Raw genomic sequence first — 25254 nt, 5'->3', positions numbered from 1 at the left:
AATAAAGGCCAGCTTAAGAGGGGATCTCAGTCGGTGTAAGCACAAACTCAAAATGCACTCATACTTTGGTGTGGCCATCTCATTTTTCATTTTTGAGACCAGAGAGGCACAGTCCCTGCCACCGTGCATCAGGACCAGTGAGGGTTTTAAACGTTGTTAGTGGGATAAACTTACTAATTTAAATTATTACCAGGCTTGCCTCTCCAAGGATACAGGTATTTCTGTCCATCAAATATTAGTACACCGTACAGCGAATATGTGGTTCCAAGGGTAAACAGTGTCCCTCTAAAATTACATTTAAAGTTTAAAGGAGACAAGAAACTCACAATGTCACACGCTTGTTATGTCCAGATATAATAAGGCATTATAAGTTATTTTAGAGGGTGATGATGTGTGTCGTCAGGCTACAACTAAAGCAACTTGTAGTACATTTAAATGTGTTTCCATCACATTTGTCTGTGTTCATAGTCTGCCCCTATCTTTGTCTGCAGGCTAAATCGCTGGGGGAGCACGAATGGCGCTCGCAGCAGCTAGGGGTTCTGGGAGGCCACCACTTCGAGAGTGACACGGAGATGTCGGACATCGATGACGACGACAGGGAAACGTTGTTTAGCTCCATGGACCTGCTCTCGCCCAGCGGCCACTCCGATGCACAAACTCTGGCCATGATGCTGCAGGAGCAGCTGGATGCAATCAACAAGGAGATTCGGTACCTGAAACATACTGCAGCATTAATTCAATAGAAAAGGCCAGATTCCCAGACATATTGATTTGCTTCCGTTACTTATTGCATTCCTAATCCATTTTACTTGAAATCCAGTTAGCAGTCGATATGTTTTTAAGATCATGTCCCAGAAAGCTGAGCCTTTTGGGATTCCTTTTTGCAGATTACTTAAAACGTTGCTGACTTTGGGGTCATATCCTGTTGTTGGGTTAGGCCCTGTTTTCAACTGATAACTCTGTCTCCCATCCTTGGCTTCTTAAGTTATGGCTTTATACACTGCTCCTGACCAAATTGTCATGGAAGAATCTGTCTGCGGCACCAGTTGTCTTTTCAGCAGGTCTGTAGATCGCTCTTCTTGTGTGCACTCCATGTTTCGGAAAATGTGATCTGCCTCTTGCTTGTTAATGCTGTAATTATCTTGTGCTGATAAGTATTCATAACCCCAGGCGCAACTTTACTTACTTCTTTATTTCAAGGGCTCTTAACGTGCCTTGTGCTAATTTACATCCCCATCAACAGACACGGTGCCACATTCCTTTCAGAAAGAGTTCATTCAAATGTGATGGCAGATTGAAAGTCAAATTACAAAGTTAGACCTTTTAGACTTTCAGCCTTTGCCTCACTACGGCGCTTAATTAGTATTCCTCACACTGTATTTAATGGAATTGTTTGGCAAATTTCTAGAAATCCACCTCCAAAGACCTCCAGTTGGAAGCTGCTGTATATAAACTCTGTACTGCAAAGTCTTCATGACCATATGAGATGAAGACACAAACCTGCTGCTGACTTCTCGTGTCCTCCTCTCTGCTCTTCCAAGTCTGATCCAGGAGGAGAAAGAGTCGACGGAGCTGCGGGCGGAGGAGATAGAAAACCGAGTGGCCAGCGTCAGCCTCGAGGGCCTCAACCTGGCCCGAATGCACCACCACGGAGCCTCCATCACCGCCTCAGCCACAGCCTCCTCCTTGGCCTCCTCCTCGCCACCCAGCGGACACTCCACCCCCAAACTTGATCCTCGAAGCCCCGCCCGCGACATGGAGCGCATGGGGGTCATGACACTGGTAAGTTTCTCTGTTCTAATCACACCAACCCACCTCAAATACATATTCATCCCTGCAAGTTTAAGCGCGGTCGGCTTCATCAGCAGAACGAGCTTCTCTTAAACTGTTGTTCAGTAATACAATCGAGTGCTGTTTTCCTTTTTATAATTGTATAAATACAATTGGTAAAATAAATATAAATGTATAATATAAGAAATATAATATGAGTGAACTCTGCTGTTACAAAATGTATCAGTCGCTGCCTTTTCATAGAAATGTTTATTTCAAATAAATAAAAAGAAGATATTGCCAAAATAGTGGTATCTGTACTGTCTGATACTATATGTTTCAATCTCTAAATGTTTGATTATTAAACTATTACAAAAGTAATTTGTTTTCCTTAATGTGTGTAAGTCAGTTTTTTGCCAGTTGAAAACATATGAAACATTTTAGTTTGTTTACAACTGATACAACAAGAAGCATAAATAGAAAATAGAACATTATTATTAGAACAAATATGAAAATATACGTACGTGTAAGTACTGTAAATGTAATCTGTGACATCAAGCGATTCCTCTATTACATATTGTGACCTTTTACAGGCACGTCCAGCAGTATGATGGTTTTTGGATCGCCAGTATCAGGATGTGTTATGTCACCAGCTTCAGTCTGAAGTGGCGTCTGACACACACACTGATGAAAAGACTGAGTGAAATGTGACATGGATCTCGAAGAGGAACTGAATTGCAAAAATGGCTGACTGTCTCTCTGTAGTGATCGACGGCCATAAAGGATTTACTGTCCTTGCATCACACAGCAGCATTTGATTATATGCTCAGTCTGAGTGTGTACTTTCAGGGCTTTAAGATTTATTTTTAGAGATTGTACCACTTTTGTAAGTACATAGAGATGTAGATAAGTAGAGAGAGGTATTGTGTATATGAAATCTTCCTCACTACCATATGTCCATAGCAGCTTATGCCTTGCGCTAATGGTTGTTTCTATCACAGGATTTTTGTATAAAAAAAATAAGGAAGGGAAAGAAATCTAGGTTAGGCAGCTGTTCTGTCGAGGTGTTTTACAGTTTCTCTGCATGTTAAGCTGTATATCTAGAGAAGACTTGCAGCATTAAATTAGCGTGCTGAGAAAGTCCTGACAGAAACTGTCTCGCTCTGTCAGCTGTCATCGTGCAGCCCCGGTGTCAGAGGGATGCCTTACAGTATCTCCCAGAATAGACAATAATAAGTTTTACAGCTCTGCTCCTCTCTAACTCTCTCCACATTGACTTGAGGCTGAAACACTCCAGATGTGCCCATCCTTTTTATTTTTTTAACATTAAAAAAAAATCATATATGCCCCCATAATCCACCAGAACAAGAGAAGGCTGTAATGTGTAAATGCGTCCTTCATCCAGAGGCTTTTAAAGGAATGAGGCTTTGATTTTATTGATCGCTCAAATGACTTGTTTACAAATCCGTCTTCGTCCCTCTGTAGCGATCCGTGAATTGATGCTGTGGAATTGGGCAAAGGCTCATGAGCATCTAATGGTGTATGATGTCTGTATGAATGAGCCAATATCTTTTGATTTGTTACTAACATGGAAATGTTTTTGTCCATGCTTAAACATGATGATTGTCTTTTTCTTTTCTAACAGCCCAGTGATCTGAGGAAACACAGGAGAAAGGTACACACAGCCTGGTTCCCCTGAATTCACAGTTTAACATTACGCTTGCTGTAATGACACCCTGGATAAATATGTGTTTTACTAGTATCTGAGGGCCACGTGTAATGTCCCAGTCTTTGCCCTCGTCCCTCAGATAGCGGCGGTGGATGAGGATGGCCGCGAGGACAAGGCCACCATCAAGTGTGAGACGTCCCCCCCTCCAACACCGCGCACAGTCCGAATGACACACACACTGCCAGCCTCCTCGCACAATGACGCACGAGGGTAGGTGTCAGCTGTACAAACATCTCACGAAGACAGAAGTAATCTCGTTGGTGGAGTAGTTTTGGAGTAGTGGGGTTCATTTGTTTGATTGCCTTTCTATCTTGGATGCAAATTCTCTCCTTGCTTGTGAAATATCAGCTTGATGTGCTGCTTTTCAGATGGCGTAGTCGTCTTAGCTCTGCCTATTTCTGCTTTGGATGAAAATGAGATGGTTTACTGCCCACTTAGAAGCTTCCAATTTAGCTGCAATTTTGCCATGAATAATTCTTTAGCACTCGTAGAGATAATCTGGGTGCTTTTTCAAAACTTAAAGCACAGGCAGTAGCAACAGTATTGGATGAGTCCTCAGTAACTGGCATGAATAAATAAGCTTAAAAAGCTTATTTAAAGTTGGGGGGGAAAGCAGCAAATACTTCCAGGATGCTACACAGGAAGTCTTTTCTCAAAAGAACAGAGCAAAGAAAGGTGAATGTTATTGGAAAGGTATGAAATGTACATTGAGGTATGTACAGGTGAGCCTCTAAGAACTGTCTGTTCTCTCCATTTATCAGAAATAAATTCACTTTCTTCACATGGTTATTAATGACAAACAGTATCTCGTGAAATTGAAATGTACCTGAAACTTGTACCAACTCTTCTGCTCATGTTTTCTGTGTGTGTGTCCTCAGGATCGTGGCCTCTCTGGAGGCTGAGGCCAGCGCACTGAGTAGCGTAGCCAGCAGCCAAGACTCCCTCCACAAGCAGCCGAAGAAGAAGGGCATCAAGTCCTCCATCGGACGGCTTTTTGGCAAGAAGGAGAAAGGCAGACTGGCACATCTGGCACACAGGCACGTCATGGTAGATCCACAAGGTGGGTACTGGAAACATGGCTCTCATATTGATTGCAATACTTGTACTAATTCAGGTACTTTCACTTGTAGGGTAGAATGGTCTCTTTGAGTTAATACAGCAGGACCCTAAAAAGTATTTGTGGAATTATTGTATTATTGCATTTGCTGTTGTATCATCCATTTCATATTGTTTTCACTGATTTCCTGTCTTCCTTTCAGCGACCATGATGGACCCAGACATGGCGGGCCAGGACATGGGGGTGGGCAAGCTGGGAACTCAGGCCGAGAAGGACCGCAGGTTGAAAAAGAAGTAAGCTTCGTCCAAAGAACCACACCACCAGTCGCCAAAACAGACAAATAGTCCCTTAGTGGGGTCTTCTCATACACGGCCAACAGGGTCCATTTCATGTATCTGCTAGTGCTAATGGCCTAAAGTTCACGTCGTATTTAAGAGAAGCGTTGTGTTTGGAAGTCATCTAGCTGAATGTCTTTATACCACTACATTACAGTAGATAGTCCAATCTGACCTTTGACCCTCAGACAGAGGCTCTAACCTCCACCTCCTGTACTTACTGTTATCTCTCTGCCTCCATGAAAGCACGGCTGCACTGTATGTAATACCATAACCCACATTGAGAACGGGATCGATTTTAAAAAGCAGGAGCTGGATCAGTGTCCAGGAGCAGAGATCAGCCTCGCTGTATTCAGACGCAGAGCCAAAGTCAGACTATTGATCCCGGCTGAAAAGCCAATTAATCTCACAAAGCTACTTTGCCGATTTGGAAGCTATAGATGGCTTTCCTAACACACCACCCATAGATTACACTCACAGTCAGGCCGGGTGTGTTCTGCCCCTTCAGGAAAAAGGGGGAACCCCCTCGCAAATCTTTCAGCAGGAGTGTTTCCGAATGTGTGTGTGTGTGTGTGTGTGTGTGTGCATTTGCCATGCCCCAGTGCCAAATGATGAATGTCATTTGCTCGAAGTGCACATTGAGTTGTCATGACAATAAACTTTGCCTCCCATGTAGTCGGTCAATAGAGAGTATCGTTTGTTGTATGTTGACAAATGTGTTGTTTTTTCTTCCACTGCACTGACTTCTTCATAGCAGTGTCCAGGATTAAGGCCTCACCACCACCTTGCATCTTGGCGCCTCCTCCACGCTGCATGCCATTGAGCTGCCTGCATTATTTCCATTTCAGCATCTTGATCGATTAAATACCGCTGTGGTCTCATTGTTGGTGTGTTTTTTGTTTTTTGTTTTTTTTTTATTTCCTTCTTGGTTTTTTTCTCTTCAAGAGGTAACGACAAGTATCTGAATGTAACTGAGCATTTGAATGTAAGGCCATGGAGGGGGTCTTGCTGTGTTTCAGTGCATTTCTCATTTCCTCTGCTGCACGAGATGTGGTCAGGACTGCATTGTAGAAGATGACTTTTTTTGTTTTTTTTGACTGGTCTTACAGATGCTCCTGTAAACGAATGTCCTCCATTGTGAAATATACGTGTGTGTGGGTGTGTGTGTGTGTGTGTGTGTGTGTGTGTGTGCTTTTGTTTAGAGCCGTATCGTTAACTGCCTATTAACTCATTAACATTTTGTGTACTTTTGTCTCCCCGTCGCTCTCTTTCTCTCTCCTCTTTGCTCTCTGACTCTCTCCTCTCTTACCCTTCCTCTCCCTCTCATCATCCTCTGACTCTAACAAAGCGGGTAAGTTGTGAGGATGTATAACTGACCTCCTGGATTATGACCATTGTCTCTTGTCTGCCATCTCTCCTGTCTGTCCGCCATCCGTCATCTCCCGAAAGACCAGCGCCAAAGCTGACATCTCTTATCTATCTATGTATCTCTCTATCCTTCATGGCTGTTAACAAACCCATCGCGTTCTTTCTTTCTTTTTTTTCCATTTACCATCTGAAGACGTTTCTTCCCCCCTTTTTACAGTTCAATGGCAGCTGCATCCATGGCTGGACAGAGAATGTGCCGCCGCTAAAACTGGGGCCCAATTTTTATACCCGGAATGTCTTCCTCTCCTTATATATGTCTCTATTTGTGTGAAATAACCAGCTGCAATATCTGGTTATGGGATTGTCAAATGTTCTTTTTGTTTGTATGATTCGTCATAACTGTTTCCTTACTTCCCTTTCCCCAGCTATGTTCAGTGGATGTATTTCTCCATGCATTAGACCTGACCTGAACATAAAACATGGGCTATCTCCCCATGTGCTGGATAGATAAGACAGTGAATGTACCTGGTTGTGTTTGGATGAACACATTTCCTCTGTCCCTGTAGGCTTTTGTATGCCATGTATGCTGTGTTTAAGTGCCCTTTCACTGTACTGAGGCCTTCAACGCCGAGAGTGCTACATGTGTCATGTTTATTACCAGGCCCACTCTTTCCATTTGTCAAGTTCTTTGACAACATACTCAGGGAATGTGTTGTTGAGCCAGAGTTTTTGTTATGAAATGTGTTCACTAAATAGAATAAGAACTGCATTGTTTTTGGTGTGTGGGTGCGTGTACGAGTGTGTTCCTTGGTCCCCTGTTTGTCCGGCCTTTTTAGGCTGTTTGTAAGTTCTCCGTGTCTCGCCGAGTGTGGGAAGATTCAGCACAATACAAATAACTCTGCATGACAGACCAAGAGCGTGTATTCGCTGCTCCTTGTCGATAAGGTGCAATTTAAATCGCGCCGAGCACGTCGGCACCGGCGCTCGGTGCAGCTCTCAAAGGGGAGGCGAAACAAAATACCGCCTCTTAGGTTACACTCCAACACCTGCTAAAAAAAAACAAAAAAAACATGGAGCACAGCCCAGAAAATGTGAAGAAAAGTTACTTTTAAAAATACAATGCGGCATGATTCAAAAACTGCATTAACAAAAGTATCAGTGAGAAAACAATCTCTCTCGGCAGAATTAAGTCTGAGTGGCTGAACTGGGATGAGTTGCGCAATTGTGCTTAGATTAGCAATGTAGTGTCCAGCCTCACTGAGCAGGCACTGCCTTCCAGGTGTATGTGTGTACGAGTGTGTTGTTGCATTTGCACTCAGAGCGCACACAGTACCTCCGCCAAGGATGTGCAGTCCATGGTTAACTTTATACTGTTGAGGAATATTACAACTTTCATTACAAATTTCAATTGACCCTGAGTTACAGATATTTAAAGTTGTTTTATATATTGTTGTAGTGCAGATGTAGAAAATGTGGTGAAGATTGACAAAACAATAGTAGCTGTTCTGGAGCTTTTGACCATATTGTAGTTTTCATGAGCAGAATGAATTTGCTCAACATGCCTGAGAACAGCTACTGAATGGGCCTTGAGCTGCTGTTTTGAGGTCAAAAATGAACTCTGACGAAGATTTAATGACATTTGTAGCAGCGGTGATATCAAAATGACCATGTGGTGGCGCTATGACACCAAAAAAATCACTTGTTCCTTTGCGGATGGTCTTAACCTCCATTTAATGTCATTAAAATCTGTTAAGTAGTTCAGATATCCTGCTGAAAAACACAAAAAAAAAGCATACAGGGTAAATACATTTGGGCACACAGGGCTGCTCCTTCTTTCTACTCGCAGTACATTTAAGATTAGAAATGCTGTAGGTGTATGACAGGGACAAATGTTAATGTCAGGATTAGGGATTTGGGAATGGATGTAGTAAGTGAATGCTTTCATATATTCAATAATGCAAAGCCGGTGTGTGTGTGAGTGTGTGTCTCTGTGGGTGTAGCTACAGTTGTCTGCTCCGCTCTCTGGCTGCACAGAGATGAACGATAAAACGCTTTTCAACACTCTTAGTGTACAGGGCTGGACTGGGAGATAAACATTTGTATGAGTACTCTCCTCATGTACAACACACACACACACACACACACACACACACACACACACACACACACACTGACACAACACTGTTACTGCAGGGATTTGTGCAAAGCAGTGTGAGGATGTGAGAGAGTTTGAGAGGGCGTGGTGTTGTATCAGATGAGAAAATGTGTGTTTTTATTATGATGTACAAGCACATGTGTTCATACATGGTCTCCTCTGTCCCCGTCCTCAGACACGAGCTATTGGAGGAGGCCAGGAGAAAGGGTTTACCTTTCGCCCAATGGGACGGTCCCACAGTTGTAGCCTGGCTGGAGGTAAGTACCGGCGATTTAAATTTACAGTTATTATATATTTTTTATATTGTTGCTTTGTTTTGATCCATTATGAGCTTTGACCCCAATTCCAATAACCAGTCTTAATATTTAGTGACAAAAGCATTGATAATAAACCAAAACAAGACTTTATATTAACAATTTATGATGAATCACTGCAGTGAATCACACACCCAATTCCTCTGACTGATATTTTTGGACTAATTGGCTTTTTGTGTTATGTTTTCCAATGTGTTCAAAGTATAGAAACACTACTGCCCCCTAATGTTCAGCAGATGACCTACAGCCACCAGCCAATTCATGCTGGCACCAACACCAGACCCCAATGTTCCAGTTATTGATAGACTCAAATGGGATTGTTGGGCTGATACTTGAGCTGCTGATAAGGCAGCATTTTATGCTAACGCTACATTATTGTTAAAATTGACAAATTTTATTTTCCAAAAAATGTGTTGTCCAAGTAATTGTATTCTTGGCAAGATGGAAAAATCCTGTGAACCGGCGAGTTGATTATCAAGGGACAAAATTCTCTGCTGAAACTTAAAAATATGTAATAACTACTGGTTATTTATTTATATTTTGGCTGATTCAAATCAAACCAGATTTTTAGCAAAAAGCCAAGACTGAGCCGGTATATCAGTCAGCTCCTCTTTCAACACCTCACCTCAACACCCCGTGCTCCTGTGTCTCCTCCTCTTTCTGCGTGCTGAAGCTGTGGTTGGGAATGCCGGCCTGGTACGTGGCGGCGTGCCGCGCCAACGTGAAGAGTGGAGCCATCATGTCGGCCCTGTCTGACACCGAGATCCAGAGAGAGATCGGGATCAGTAACCCGCTGCACCGGCTCAAACTTCGTCTGGCCATCCAGGAAATGGTCTCCCTCACCAGCCCCTCGGCCCCGCCCACCTCCAGAACCGTGAGTTGTACAGAAAAATACGGGAACATGGACGCAGGCCGGAACTTTAGTTGGTACAAACATTTGTTGGAGATGATCAGGAGGAGGGAGTGATTTCACAATTTTGGGGGGTAGAAATGGAAAAGAAAGATAACATTTAGCACAAAGACTGGAAACAGAGGGAAACAGCTAGCCTGGCTATGTCAGAAAGTAACAAAATCTGCCAACCAGAACCTCAAAAACTCACTAATTGAAACCAATTTTTCAACCACCAATTGAAAAATGACAATTGGTGGTTTTCTGGGTGGTTATTATGGTGTTAATCAGTGAGCTTTAGAGGTGCTGGTAAGCAGCTTCTGTAGCATTCGGATAGAGCCAGACTCGCTGTTTCTCCTGGATACGAGGAGAAAACTAACCGGCTGCTGGTTCCACTTCATGCTGAGAGTGGCATCTTCTCATCTAACTCTCCACAAGAAACTGTTCCCTTCCACAAAAATGAACGTTTGGCAAGGCTAGCATGCTAACCTAGATCAGTATGGCTGGATCACTAACACCCCTGTTACCCCTAACCTGTTTTACTGGACTTCATTCTACTGTTAAAAATTAATGACATAGTTTCTGCCTCCAGAGCAGCTCTGACAAATGTTTGTATGACTAAACGTCCTCCCGGCTCACATGCACAACGCCTCCAGACACTGGTGACACGTGTGTTGGCGGGCGACAACAAGCAAACGATTAGCAGACACAGTCGTTGCGATCACACCCGGCACATTTGTCAGCGATATCTTCTTCACCCATTTTAAATCCTCCAGTCTTTGTGATAAGTAAGTGAATATTACAGTGGGAGTCGGTGGCGGCCCGGTTTGTAAAACATTGCTCCAGTGTGTCCAGTAATTTAGCTCTCCAGTTATTCCACACCGCAGTCGCTTTCATAGCTCCCTGTTCACTTGACTGTTCACACTGCAGAGCAAGGTCTAATATGCTTATACTGAAGGTACACATACACAAACAATGCACACCATATATCATACAGACATGAGAAGTTGTGCACTATTATATCCACCCAGCAGAGAATATTCATTAAAGTCTGTGTTTTCGGTCTCTACACAATACTATCTGTGCATGCAGTAGTCATTACTCATAAGCTCTTGCACTTTTTCTGTCATCTTCTTCTTCTGTTGTAAAATAACACTAGCAGTACTCTTTTATGCCCCCCCCCCCTTTACCTCACCCTCTCATCTACCACTTAGCTCCACTTCCACACCTCATGAAACTTTCATTACAGAGCACGCAACTCCACACCTCCCCCAGCTGTGACGGCTGCTAACTGTTGTCGCACTTAAACCCCCCCCCCCCCCCCACACACTTTACAGAGGGGGTTAATTGACCATGTAAATGTGGTGGCACGTGTACGTCAAGCAGAAAATTGAGAGAGCGGAAAGAATTGGTCATTTTAGAGCTGCTATTACAACTGGATCCCCTTCAAACACGCCGTGCGCAGAGCGGTCCACTGTTAGGAGTACTGCACCTTTTTTATAGGGTTTTTCCATAGTAGGCCATGCTGTGAATGGTGTGAGCGCTTTCCACTGCACAGCACATCAAGGTAAAGCTGTTTACCTTGATGTGTCGGAGGTGTGTTAGTCACAAACCACAATAAGAGCCTGTCACCTGCAGCCTTTTCCAGCTCACTGTGGCTGTTTCTGTTTGTGCAGATATGTCCACATCTGGTTGATTAGACCAGTTTTTATTGAAGAATAGCACCACTAATGAAGCTGAAGTTGGTGACAAACATTTAATTTCCTGTGACTTCTACACAATAAAAGCATCCAGTCAGCTCGCCAGTGGAAAGCCTTTAATGTGAAGCGGCAAAAGAAGGAAATATTCGGTTTGCACCAACAGAAACTTAACACTGCTTCCATGATCAGTGAATATCTGAAAGTACAAACAGGAACACAGGAGTGAAACGAAACTCCAAACCACAGAGATTCAGTTAGAAGCTACACAAGTACGGAGAGCTGCACACAGAAACTCGTGTCTGTGCTGGAGAGAAAGTCAGCTGAGGACGCCGTTAAAAGGAGGAGATCGTCACGAGTTGGCCGTGGTGAGCAGCGTGGCTCTCCCCTGCTGTGAGGCAGTGGTGGAAACATATGTCGTCACTACTTGGCACGGTGCAGCTAAAGCGGACTGACCCGGGGGCCATGGAAAAACCCTATTAGACTGTTCTTATCTGGATCATGACAGCTTGACCTGCTGCTGTGACTGACGACGCAGCAGCGCATCAGAACACTTCTGGTGGAGTAAAGGGTCGGTTCACACAAATCAAACATTTCCATTGGAACTACTTTCTACTGACAAAATAGTCCCCATTAAAACTGCTGAGAGCATGTTCTGTGGATTATCCAGAGTAATGGGGACCTTGTTTATGGAAATACATATTGCTGCTTGCTGATTTATTTATTTTTAACATGTAATTTTTCATTGCTTTTTGCAGCACAAACAAAATTTGTTTCACTTCCATTGTATATTAGAGGGCTGGCAGGAATCTCAAAGATGGATTTTTAAACAATGAGTCAGTTAGTTGATCGACAGATTTAGTAAGCAATTATTAGTAATGGTAAATCAAATATCTTTTAGGTTTGGACAATTTGAATAGGACAACTTGGGCTCTAAGAATTTAGAATTTGAAGAATTTTCCACTATTTTCTGACATTTTGTGGACAAAACAATCATTTGATTAATTGGGAAAATCATCAACAGATTAATCAATATGAATATAATTGTTAGTAGCAGCCCTAGATGGATCTCTCACAACCTAAACAGCACTAAAGACGTGTCATTTGAGTGACCCGACCCTTCACTAGTAGTATAGATGAGGACGGATGAGTCATGTGGGGTTTATGTGTCTGTTGGTGTTACTAATTTATTTGGTCTTCCTCGTTGTGCATGGCAACTGTCTGTTATCTGTTTGTGTTATCTGTACCTGTACTGTATGCCGACTCTGCGACGTTCTGTGTTGTACTGTGTTGTGTTTTTGTCCTCTGCATACGCCCTTCGACCCTGGCGGGTTTGGGGGCCAGTTCATGATCTGACTGTGATGCTATAACACTATTGGCTTACAGTGGTGCTGCTCTTCTTCTTTAACACTGCTTGCCCCTCCTACCGGACCTCTACTACCAACCCTGCTGCTGCTGCTCTGTCTCTTGGGCTCTGCCCCTTGTAGCCGTCAGGCAATGTATGGGTGACCCATGAGGAGATGGAGACCATGGCAGCCCCTTCCAAAACGGTCAGTCCCCTTGTGTCTTTTACCGTCACCCTTTTCTTTCTCTGTCAGTCATGTGTGTCTGGGTGTGAGAGTGGATGTCGGAGGGACTGAATGAAGAGAGACCTGGTGGTGACTGATGGAGAAGGCATGCGTCATTTAACCCCTTCCCTGGTCTGTGATCCTCATATCAACACTCACTTAAAACTTTTAGTTTTAGTTGGAGGAGCCTCTTGTCAATCATGCTGCTGTTTAATGATATACAAGCTATGTATGTTTATCCTGAAGCCTTTTGTAGTTGGCCTCAGTTCAGACTGTTTATTCCTGTGGCACTGTGACTCAAGCACCACACAACACATCTCTAAAGGTTATTTTATTGCATTTCGCTTCTTCTGGTTTTGCACATCAGTGAGTCAGCCTGATGAAGCTGGATGTGAAATGCAGCATTTGTATCCAAAAGAACTCTCTCATCTCATGCAGAACCAAAGACAAACTTCTAGAGATCTGGTGTGCGGTGAGATTTGAACGTCTACATCATTGTCAGACTGTTTCGAGCTGTGGGCGAGTATTTGTGGCCATGTGGTGGACGTGTTTTTCATCATGTGTCATGACATGAAGATAGCAACCTGTGATCATTACATTGCATTTTAATTAGAGATGTAAATAATCGGGTTGTAACTCCATCAGGACCTTTACCCAATAATAACACAAAATCCTGTCAATTTTACAGGACTATTCGAAAGCTCCCATCTTGTCCTTTATCTCTTATTTGGCTTCAGGAACTACAAAGCTAAAAGCCAATCTTACACCATTTTCCGGGATGGAATTTTAGTCCAATGGTAACCTATTTCCAAACTAAATGAAACCCAGGCCACATCTGAAGGTAAAAAAAAAAAATAGTCCCCCCGGAGACCAATTCACATGCCATTTAGATCTGAGCTTTCTTTCCTTTTAACTTGCTCAGCAGTAACTTCCACAAGCCTTTCACCATGTCCTGAAAGCCGCTTGCGGTTAATTCAAGGATTGTGAAAATGTAGCCGAGGTTGGAGAGAAACTTTCTCCCTTCATCTGGTTTTCTTTTAAGATGTAGGAGCACAACAACCGTCTCAACAAAAACATATTTAGCAGGACACTTTTGACTGTGAGAGTACCAAATAAAGCAGCTAAATCATGAATAACAGGTGCTGCTTACATTGTCTGATATAGTTCCCTTTTTCATTCAGCATGTACTCATGTACTTTGTTGGGTTTAGCTTTACTTGCCAGTGGCATTTAAGGGACATTTTGGATGCAGCTGCAGGATTTGTTATAGAACAATGAGAGTATGTCTTTATTTGACTCTTTTCTTTTCCTTGTGTTTCAATCAGAAGTCACAGTCTGACGAGGGGAGCTGGGCACAGGTAAGGGGAAGCCCTGCTGTTGTTTGTCCATTAAAAGGTTGTTTACAGATCTGAATGTGAAAATGTATCCAGTAAAAGCATCAGTTGGGATCTGCTTCTTATGTGATTTGTGTCTTTTCTATCAGACTTTAGCTTACGGCGACATGAACCATGAGTGGATAGGGAACGAGTGGCTGCCCAGTCTAGGACTACCTCAGTACCGCAGCTACTTCATGGAGTGCCTGGTGGACGCACGCATGCTGGACCACCTCACCAAGAAGGACCTAAGGGTGCACCTCAAAATGGTGGACAGCTTCCACAGGTACCGGACTCACTCCACCTGCCACATCAATCATAGATTTCACAGACTTTAGTAAAATGTATTCCTGTAAAATATTTATACATTTCTATAGATGGGGGATTTTAGATCTGCAAGCTAAAGTATTTCATTATTAGTTTCAGTAACTTATGGACTTTGTAGGCTGTTTTTTTTGTCAGCAAACAGATCAAGTCTTTTCCCATCACATGACCGTGTATATGTGTGATTTTTCTGACATCAGAACAAGTTTACAGTATGGAATCATGGGTCTGAAGAAGCTCAACTACGACAGGAAAGAACTGGAGAGACGCAGGGAGCACAGCCAGCATGAAATGAGAGGCAAGTGTGCCCAAAATAAAAAGGAATCAACATCATAACAAACCAAAACGAGCTACATGCTACAAATGAATGAAAAGAGATTAAGCTTTAAGAGGAGACTTCTGTACTTGTGTGTCTGCAGACGTGCTGGTGTGGAGTAACGAGCGGGTCATCCGCTGGGTGCAGAGCATAGGCCTGAGGGACTACGCCAACATCCTGCTGGAGAGCGGAGTACACGGAGCTCTGGTCGCCTTGGATGACAACTTCGACTACAGCAGTCTGGCGCTGCTCCTCCAGATCCCCAACCAAAACACTCAGGTACTCCTACACCAACACCAACCACCAACATTTAAAACTGTGATAGCAAGGTTTTCCTTTGAAAACTGAATTCGAACTAAGGTTAGACCCATGGAAAGGTGTTTACCAATGTCCGTCAGGAATGTCTCACTGGATGTTTAAACACCTCGTTGTGAGAGGGACATTTTAATTCTTTGAAGGTTTTTTTTGGCATTGTCGAGCCAAATTTAAAGGTGCTGAATATGGGCAGAAATATCACCAGCTCCTGTCCAAAAGTAGAGGTATGTTGATATCAGCCTTCAAAAAGCTGGTGGAATCTAAATCTGAACACGCAGATCTGCCAACTGTCACTCTGGCAGGTTGCCCTGTGAATTTTTACAGCTTATCTCATCTATAATCAGGTAAAATGGATATGCAGCGCGAATAACGTCATGTTTCAGCTGCCTCTGTTACCATTCTGCTAAAAATAGCTGGCCTTGTGCAAATCAGAATGTGTTGTGGATTTTTTTCCCCCCCTCAGGCACGTCAGATTCTGGAGCGAGAGTACAATAATCTGCTGGCGCTCGGCACTGACAGGAGACTGGATGAGGTGAGCTCAACTGATACCCACAAGGCTGACGAGCTTTGTTTGTCGTGACACTTCCCCAGCGGAGGTCGGTCACTTCAGAGCACCATTAGCCTTTTACCAAGCAATTAATATTCAAGGTGGTTAAACATAATTTATTAGCTGCGAACGTTTAATTACGGTTTCCGTTTTGTCTGTAACTCAGACCACTGAAATGAAGCTGCCCCATCATTAATGTACTAAAAGCATAAACTATGTATTCAAATGTCTCAGACTGAGAGAATTTCCGTCTTATTACAATGCATGTATTCATGATTAGAGGGCCATCACATCTATTTTTCTACATGTCTAGCGACCATTATAGTTGTAAATTATTTTTGTCCAGTTTTAATTAAAGATGAGGTAATCCTATTCAAAAGAGATTTGCTTCTCCTTCACAGTACAGTGACCCAGATTCCCCCATATCCCAAAAAATAAGCCACATAAAAGTTTTGAAAAAAGTTAGAATAAAAGTAAATATTCTCACAGTTAACGTCAACAATACAACAAGGCTGCACTCTCAGAGCAGCAAAGTGTAGTGCAGTGGTCCTTATTAGAGGTCACCTATTTGCTTTTCTTTCCAAGCAATCAGGCCTTTAGATTTAGATTTACAAAGTTTTGTAAATGTCGTCATCCCTTTGAGTATGTTGACGACAGTTTATTTCGCGTCGTTTGTGTCTGAAAACGTGAATGATATTGATCTGTCCATCAGTGTGACGACAAAGACTTCCGAGGTCCATCGTGGAGGAGGCAGTTCCCGCCCCGAGACGTTCACGGTATAAGTATGATGCCCGGATCAGCAGAGACGCTCCCTGCTGGATTCCGTCTCACCACAACGTCCGGTCACTCCCGAAGACTGCCCCCTGAGGGTAAGAGCCTGTCTCTGCACCATAATCTCACAGATGTGATGCCTCTATTCACTCACTGGCAGATTATATCAGTAAGGCTTGGCGTTATTTCATAGCACATGACATTTTCTGAAAAGTGGCCTTCAAAGGTTAAATCCACCTGTTGCAGTGGTAGATGAAAGCGGCACGCCTGAGCGCAGGAGTTGCTGCTCCTTGCTGTGTTGTGACCATGTCTCTTGTTCTCTCTGACTCTGTGACGGCTGCTCTGCAGTCCTCTATGAGGCGCTGGATGACAGTCCTGACGACATGTATTTGGATTGGTTTCAAGGTCAGCTATGCCCCTCTGAAGGTCCTGGGCTTGTTGGCCCTGCGTGTATTATTCTTCTACATATACTCCCTCCTCTTCACATGGTCTCTGCCAACCACTGTCCTGCCGTATCTCTCCTTTTCTTTGTGGTCTCTCACCCTCGCCTCTCTCTCTCTCTCTCTTTCTCTGCTACTCTTGAATCTCTCTGATATCCAACTCCAAGGGTGTTGTTTTGCAGAGTTGCAAAATAGTTGTGTTTAGTCACCCTGGTATAAACAGCTAGGGGGTCAAGTTATGGATTAGGACCCATGCTTGCTGGTGTAACCCTTGAAGTTACAGTAATAAAGCAGCAAAACAAAATGGTGGCTGAGCGGTGCTATGTAAGTTGGCCTGAATCAGGAGGTTTACATAGGTAACAGTACGTCTTGGATGTCTCAAGAACTCAAACGAACAGTTTGTGTCATTCCTCATCCCTCTGCTGTTAAAAGAGGACACTGGCTGAAATAGGCTTTCATTAAAGGATAACTCCGGGTTATTACAACTTGCTTCTTGTTTTTGTGGCTTTAGTATCATTTCAATTTGTTCTGATAACAATGTACTCAAAATGACTACTGAGATCTGGGAACACAGCGACGTTGCTTCAACCATATCCTACAGGTAGCAAACAATTAGCCAGATTATCTAAAACACTTGGGAGGTAAAGCTGAACGTGAGCGCACCCAACATGTCGGCTGAAGTGCTGGAAGTCGCTCTGTAAACTGTGATGGATGCTTACAACAAACAGTTTGGATAAATCTTACCTTTTATTTTTTCTTCCTAAATAGTTTGGAGCTTTGTCTAGAGTCTGTATGATCGTCTGACTGCTCGTGTGTTTTGCTCCTTCTCATTTCTTTCTAGTGATGTTGCAGCATTCCCAGATCTCAGCAATTAACTTAAGTTCAGAGTTATTAGTACCGATTGGAACGATGTCCAGAACTATCAAGTGGACAAAATAATATCAACTTAAGGTCCACTTACTCACTTGTTCTTTGCAACCATATTACAGTCTTCATTAGTAGATGTAGTTTGCTCAGCTTGTCTTGGAACTGAACATGTTCAAACCCTGTTTCTACTGTGAAGCTCAACTAAAGGAGATCAGAGTCATGAAAGGTTTACATTTACACTTCTATGATGACTGAGCAAACTAAATCTGTTGTGTGTTGTGTCAGTGTGACACAGATGTAAATAAGTGGTCCTTAAATTGAGACTGTTTAGTGAAGTTTCCAAGGTCAAGAATGAACGGCTAAAGCTCAAGAGCCAAGATGTAATGAACTGGAAATGATCCTTAATAGGGATGCAGAGTGTATTGGCAACTGTGTCTTTACAAATGATGCCACCCCGAGTTGTGATACATGACTGGAAATCATCCGACTGCACTGATTTTGGCCAATGCTCTCCTCTAACAAGGTGTTCCCGGCGACACTGAAACAGCCTTCCTGTGTTCCCCTGTCTCTATTCTCTGTGCTCCCTGGTCTGTGACGTCCACAATACACTCAGATCTTGTTGCTGGTGTTATCCACTCAAAATTAAAACTTCCTTTGAGTGCGTGGCTTTCTCCTCTGAGGGTCACAACTACAAGTAACCTCCGTTTGTATGAGAAAAGTGTTTTGCTTGTGATCTCACTCATACCGTTGAGGACGTCTAATCTTGTGTTTGGCGTGGTGACCAAGTGGAGGAATGTCTGCTTCTCACTCTGGGTCCGTCTGATAAAGAGGAGGCTGTAATATTTCCACTTAAAGATCTTTCTCTCTCGCTGTCTCCCCCTACAGTCGGACCCTCTGCAGTGCAGCGGCTGGACAGCTCCACGGTGAGAACCTATTCCTGCTGAGAGGAGGAAGAGAGGGACCTTAAACTGTACGCTGTATGTAACACAACACAGATTCTCGCTCTGTCAAATACACAGATTTCTTCAGAAGTGCTTAAAACAGATATTGGATTAAAGAGAAGAGGGCCAATTCTTTCCCAAGATAACCGTGTTTGTCTCATCGGCTTGGCGAGCCTCTGCAGTGTTTTTGCCAGGTAGCTGTGATAAGGTGATACGAGACGACGGGCCCAGCAGCGAGCCACGGTCTCATACTGATGTCTCCTCTTTAATGTCCGTCCAGAAAAGATGAGTCAGTCGTGGTCCAAGCTTTAGAAATCCGCTTCAAATAAATGAGAAGTTCAGTAAAAGAGATTAGTTAACAAAGTTCATTTACATGATTCTGATAGTTCGGGGCTCCTAAAAATAGGCCTTATGAGACTTCTCCAGACTTCACAGATTACAAAGTGAGCTTGCCCTAGTTTCTTTTCCAACTGTTTTCTTTGTACTGCCAGGTGCACTGACAAAGAGTAATTTCTCACAAGTTTTTGCTTTGATTTGATACACTATCTGACTGCGCTGTCTCTCTGCATCTGTATTGCAGTGAAATTCCCTCACAACTGAAGTGGCAACCAGATACAAAAGCAGGCTGCAAAGAGAACATTTTTGCTCTGGATGCATTGTTTAGCATGAAAGGGCCACGTAGACAGACTGTCAGCTGACGGCTTCACTACTCCCTATAAAACAGGCGCTGTTTGCTTTATAAAGGAGCAGTACATTTGTAAATCCTTAAATTGCGCCAGGTGAAAATTACAACCATAGTTTTTGCCTCCATTAAATGCAGTGCATTGTGGGATTGTTAGCAGAGAGCAGTACTTTTTTGGTGTATTGTGGGAATTTTTAGGGAACTATATCATGCATAAATTTCACACTCAGAACGACAACCCCGACTCTGGAGATCTTTGCTGATAGATTATCTCAATTGTCCTTGAAATTCTTTAGATTTCAAACTTCAGTCCCAAACTTTCATCTAAAGAGCGTTCTTTTCCAAAACATGAAGCATAGCTGTAATTAATTCATCAACTGTGCTTCTTAAACTATAGCAGTAGTAGAGTAGCGGTGTCTTATCTGTAATATATGCCCATACAGAGAACAGTGACGTTTCTCTACTCACCAAGTCAGCCCTCTCCAAACAACTCAAGTGGCCAAAAATGTCGAGCAATGTGAACGATACTTCAGCTTCAACAGCATCATCATCATCATCATCATTTCGCAGTTTTAACAACAAACTCCTGCAGATTTCAGAATTGTTCACACCTCACAGTGACACAGGTGTTACAGTAGGTGGGCTGCAGTCAGTACAACAGGGAAGAAAATGTTTTTGTCCTGGACCAGTATCATTATAAGCCTCCAGAATGCAATAAGTGCAGAGGTTAGAGGCACAGTAGACAGATAATAATGATATAATGCTGTGACTGCAGGGTTATCATATAAGAGATGAGAGTTAGGAAAATAAATGAAACAGCAAGACAAGAGGAAGAGGTTTGATTCAGCGGGGAAAAGTTTGAGTTACCTCCATAACCATCATTTTTTTGTTTCCAAAGAATTTGCTCACTCCACGGAGCACCCTGCAGCCTGTTTCTAATGCTTTCATCAGCTTATTTTTACAAGTACTCCCACACAGCAAAAAAAAAGACAGCATACAGTGCAAAGTTCAGTGAGAGCAAAGGGTTGAATTCTGGTACAGTACAAGTGCACAACCAAAACTGATTCTATTAACTATTAGCTGCACATAGTATGACTGTCTTACCCTTCGCTGCTGACAGTATTTATATTTTTACACTGCTGCAAGATTTGCATAGAGGCACCCAAAAAAAACCACATTCATTTCAGACTCAGCTTCTTAAGATTTTGTTCACAAAACATTCACACAGCAGTATGTATCTGATTTCATAGACATTGGTCTGTAACAGCTGCACGTCCCTTCAGTCCTCCATCAGCATCTACACTGAGTTCAGGTGCGTTTTAGCAGCATTCACAGCCAAATAGCCAGTTAGTAAATCAGAAGAAAACAGACCTGAAGTGTAATCATTACAGCCGAAGCACAAGCCATTGCGAAACACATCCAGTGCAGACCGCTCATAAGGCTTTAATGTTGACGTAATTCTACACACACCAATCCTAAGTATTTCTAAAAATATGTGATCTATCTTGTTCAGAGAATGCTGAAATGGAAAGTCAAAAATTCACATTTTTTGCTGCTCTAAGGAACGAAAGTAGCATTATAATGTTGTATTGCTGATAAATACAGCTGGTTGAACACTTCCAAAATCACCTTCTAGCTAATAAGGAGCTGCAACTAGTATGGCACTAATTGACCCTGGATTCAAATTACATTCTTGGCATGTTTTACAATTCAGGTCTTTTCTTTAGAAACCTCACAGAGTTTGAGGATTTCATACAGTACCTCATTAAAACTACGGACTCTCGTTTCCCCTCAGGTTCAGTTCTGAATGGAGACTAACTAGGGGAGCTGCTGGATGGGCCAACCTGCCGAGGAACAAACCATTCTGACAACACGCACTGCCAAGAAGCCCTGCTCTCCTCTCTGACCCCCTTCCCGACCCTCTTCCATGTCCCCATAATGTGGGCACCAGGTGCCGGTGCTAAACTGTCCTGCAGGCTACCCTGTTGTCACCATTTCTACCTTTTACATGTACAGTAACTTGTCGAAGCATAACGTACTGTGTATTTCTTCTACAGGAGATGTGTAGGTTATCTGTACATAAATATGCCATTTTTTTAATATATACACACATCTATGTATAAAAAGATATTCAGAGTTTGTGCAAAAAAATGTCCCAGCCACCTCATTTAGTGGACCATAGATTAATATATGCTGCTCTTTAAACTGTCTCCATATCACCCTGCCCCTCTAAATCATTTTGTACATATGGTTTTATTTTTTCATTGTGCTGATGATGATGAAGAACCTGTGCTGCACCATAGAGAGAGGAAGAGACTGGATGTTGTGTGAAAACCTGCCCTCTAGTGGTGTACAAAAACCACTCTGAGCCCCATTTCTGGCACCAACAAACTTCATTATCCTTTCTTATGGACTTCGCTGTCATAATAGGAGCATTTTAAGAGGACACGTCGACACACTGGAACGACATGACAAGCACTTTGATACAACCGCATCAACTCAACGGACTATTCAGTAGCCAAGGACACAACAAGAGACGCCGTTGCTCTCCGAAGTTGCACAAAACTTCTTCTCAGAGAACAAAAAAAGCAGGACGTCATTCACAGAAACCTGTCACTTGTTGTACTTTATGTTTTGTCAGGCGATACATTAATACAAAGGACAACTACACACACACACAGCCGAGCTGGCCTTCTCCCCCACCCCTCACTACGTTAACAGAAAACAGGAAATAACTGAAAGACAGACTGCTTTAGCTCATAGTGTGCGTAGAGTGTATATGACCATGTTGAAGTGAGGTGACTTTTAATGACAAAACCTGTTGCTTGCTGTGACTTACATTGGTGTAACTGTTAACTCTTTGTTTCTGTCGGAGTTTCCAGGGTAACCTATTGTACAGCCCTGTTATCTGTCTTTTAGTTATTTCTGATGGAGGACTCAACCAAGTCTTATGCTTTTAGTTTGTTTTTACATCTTCAATTTGCACGAACAATGAATCATTTTATTTTGTGTCCATTTTTTTTATTTATTCTTGTACTTTGGTCAAAACTAAGTGGTGAGCAAGCAAATTTTCATTGTCAATAAAAAAAAACTACTGTCAGTGAATGAGTTGTCTTCATTATTCTTCATTCATAATTCAAAATGTTGACGGGTCAAGAGCATCATTTTGTGTAAACAGTAGCTGTACCTTGCCTCTGCTCATTAATTATGAATGTGCAAATCTTGTAGTGCAGCACGGTTTCACATCATTATTATTCAGATTACATAAAAACAGACACATAAAAACATTAATCCTGCTTCATGGATTTGGCACAGTTCATATAAAGTGAGGAGGTAAACCTTACGGACGTCAATGTCCACTTGGAAAAAGAATAATAATCATTGATTTTACTTCTACTTTCAGTTCACTTTTTCAGCACCCAATGCACACCTTGTGTTTCCAAAATGTATCCAACCTCAGTTTTCTTTGTCATGCAACAGGTGAGTTCAGGCTCCGCAAGGTCTCAGGGTTTTTTCTACCTGCCTCTCGATGTCTTTGAACACTTCTGGGTCCTCGATGGTTGGAGTGATCTGAGGGGGAAAATAGTTCCTTTGTAATTCTACTGGCAAAGCAACACAAAGCTCATTTAAAAACAATAAAAAATGAATGTGGTAAAACCTGCTAATTAATACCTAATTAAAGCAATAATTGAATGATTAGCAGAGGCTGTATCCATTGATATTTCGTATTTACATATAAACAGAACTACTGCATAAAGAAGTATTGTTTTTCTCAGTTTGTCATCCACTTCTCTCTTGAGGCCTTTAGCACCTGATCAGCAGAAAACTGAGTCAGTAACTGTACAGAGATGAAATCCCAAATGAGCCCTCAGTTCTACTTAATGAGTGTAGGACCTGCTAATGCGCCATCATTACTCACATTCTGAATGGCAAAATGAGCTTTACTGTCTGTGCAAACAATATTTCCTGTAAGCGATTTCATCCGGCAGAACTTAACTATTGGTCATGGGAATAATGCAACAAATATTTCTTTAAGAGTTGTGTCATACCTTGTAGGGCTTGCCGTTGACCAGGTTAGCTAAAGAGGAGCGAGGGATCTTGCCGGAGCGCGTCTTCGGCAATCCTCGGACAAAAAGCACTTTCTTGAAGGCAGCCACTGGTCCGATGGTGTTTCTCACAAGCTTCACCATCTCGTTTATGATCTCCTCTTCATTTTTCTGCACACCTGAGACGCACAGCACATGATGCAAACACACACATGTAGTTTTAATGGTTCCACCTGGAATATAATTTTGGTTATGGTCTTAATTATCTTACTTCCCTCATCGTTACTCCTTGGGTGTCAGAATGTCATGGAGTTCGATATTACTTCAGTTAATGCTACACTATACATCTGTCATGCCTCACCATTTTTGAGTACACACAGGGCCAATGGAACAACCCCCTTCAGAGTGTCTTCTAGACCCACCACAGCACAGTCCCCCACTGCAGGGTGCTGCAGCACGGACTGCAAAACACACACACACACACATACATGAAAATCCCACAATTAAAAGCTGGGGAAACCTTTGTGTCACCTCCTCTGTAATCGCTCTCCTACCTCCTCCAACGCTCCAGCAGACAGCCTGTGGCCTGCCACATTGATGACATCATCAGACCGGGACATGATGTAAAGGAAACCCTCCTCATCCACAAAACCCGCATCCATGGTGTCATAGTAACCCTGAGAACAGAGAGGAATGATTATGTTCCAGCACAACGTGGTTTTTTGGAGGCAGTAGAAGACATTGAATAATTTTGAAGAATCCAAAAACAGCCTGTGATGAAATGTTTATACTGAAGACCTCATAAGGCCTCGTTCACTAAATTTATGAGGTCTTCAGTATAAACATTTCATCACAGGCTGGATTCTTCAAAATTATTCACTGTCTTCATTCAAACCTCTCAATGGCTGCAGATGGCTCTGTAATGAAATATTTCAACACTAGAGGGCCACATTTCACCACATACTTAACACTACCCACTTTACTACATTATTAGTCCACTGTCATAAAGGGAGAATTGAACAAATACAATTGTTCCCGTAGAAATTTTTGATTAAATCAGACAGCTGTGCAAATTATTCCGCATTTAATAAACATCAGAATGTGATGAAATGATGACATCTTACTGGGAACTTAGTGAAGTAGAGCTCCTTGAACAGATTGTGGTTCTGCCACAGTGACAACGCTGCACCAGGTGGTAAAGGTAGTCTGAAGGAAAAAGTACGTACAAATTAAGTTTAGTTCCATTCCAATATTTCTCTTTAAAACTTTGATTCTGGCATAAAAGTACATAAATAATAACAAGACTGTTAAAACAATACATTAAGTGACACGTTCTAAATGAAAATTACTGTCTAGTTGAATGTATTTTAAGCTTTGAATCATTTTAAATTCAGTGGGCATTAAGGGCAGTCTATACATATACACACAACACACACACACACACACACACACACACACACACACACACACACACACACACACACACACACACACACACACACACACACACACACAGGGCAGATAGGAGAGCTCAGTCTCCCAGTCTTTGTTTGTCCAGGGACTACCAGTAATCCCTCATCTTGACCAGGGACTTGACCAAGATGGTCTCATTTCCCAAGTTTGAACCCTAAACATGCCTCTGCATAGATTCATTTCACTTCAAGGAGAATATTCAAACACCAATGATGCTGATTTGCTGCCGAAAGGGGATGATAAAAAGCCTCCTCTCTGCTGTTTATGACCGCAGCAAA

The 25254-nt window shown here is 42.6% G+C and overlaps 2 protein-coding genes across 7 annotated transcripts in view; one reads left to right on the top strand and one right to left on the bottom strand.

The window, feature by feature from the left end:
* Nucleotides 1–18778, top strand: part of ppfia2 (PTPRF interacting protein alpha 2) — a 130740-nt gene extending 111962 nt beyond the window's left edge. For 2 of the 6 annotated variants that reach the window (XM_070929275.1, XM_070929279.1), the window contains 16 exons: nucleotides 492–709; nucleotides 1542–1782; nucleotides 3416–3445; nucleotides 3579–3709; nucleotides 4378–4559; nucleotides 4777–4849; nucleotides 8590–8671; nucleotides 9402–9602; nucleotides 12802–12864; nucleotides 14210–14239; nucleotides 14365–14540; nucleotides 14779–14876; nucleotides 14998–15173; nucleotides 15673–15741; nucleotides 16469–16625; nucleotides 18720–18778. In XM_070929275.1, the coding sequence (XP_070785376.1) occupies nucleotides 492–709; nucleotides 1542–1782; nucleotides 3416–3445; nucleotides 3579–3709; nucleotides 4378–4559; nucleotides 4777–4849; nucleotides 8590–8671; nucleotides 9402–9602; nucleotides 12802–12864; nucleotides 14210–14239; nucleotides 14365–14540; nucleotides 14779–14876; nucleotides 14998–15173; nucleotides 15673–15741; nucleotides 16469–16625; nucleotides 18720–18778 (1986 nt within the window). Of the gene's footprint in view, nucleotides 1–491; nucleotides 710–1541; nucleotides 1783–3415; nucleotides 3446–3578; nucleotides 3710–4377; nucleotides 4560–4776; nucleotides 4850–8589; nucleotides 8672–9401; nucleotides 9603–12801; nucleotides 12865–14206; nucleotides 14247–14353; nucleotides 14541–14778; nucleotides 14877–14997; nucleotides 15174–15672; nucleotides 15742–16468; nucleotides 16626–18719 lie in introns of all 6 variants that reach the window. The other 4 variants (XM_070929277.1, XM_070929274.1, XM_070929276.1 and 1 more) reach the window with 4 other exon arrangements.
* A 3917-nt stretch (nucleotides 18779–22695) lies between these two features.
* Nucleotides 22696–25254, bottom strand: part of acss3 (acyl-CoA synthetase short chain family member 3) — a 31774-nt gene continuing 29215 nt past the window's right edge. Inside the window, exons 12-16 of the mRNA XM_070929167.1 lie at nucleotides 24628–24709; nucleotides 24058–24180; nucleotides 23865–23964; nucleotides 23507–23682; nucleotides 22696–23027 (exon numbers count right to left, since the gene is read on the bottom strand). Of these exons, the coding sequence (XP_070785268.1) occupies nucleotides 22944–23027; nucleotides 23507–23682; nucleotides 23865–23964; nucleotides 24058–24180; nucleotides 24628–24709 (565 nt within the window). The 3' untranslated portion in view covers nucleotides 22696–22943. The remainder of the gene's footprint in view (nucleotides 23028–23506; nucleotides 23683–23864; nucleotides 23965–24057; nucleotides 24181–24627; nucleotides 24710–25254) is intronic.

This window comes from Enoplosus armatus, chromosome 22 (assembly GCF_043641665.1).
Source record: "Enoplosus armatus isolate fEnoArm2 chromosome 22, fEnoArm2.hap1, whole genome shotgun sequence".
In the NCBI taxonomy this organism is placed as follows: Eukaryota; Metazoa; Chordata; class Actinopteri; order Centrarchiformes; family Enoplosidae; genus Enoplosus; species Enoplosus armatus.
Note: the sequence above shows the minus strand (reverse complement) of the source record. Positions and strands in the feature narration are given on the sequence as shown.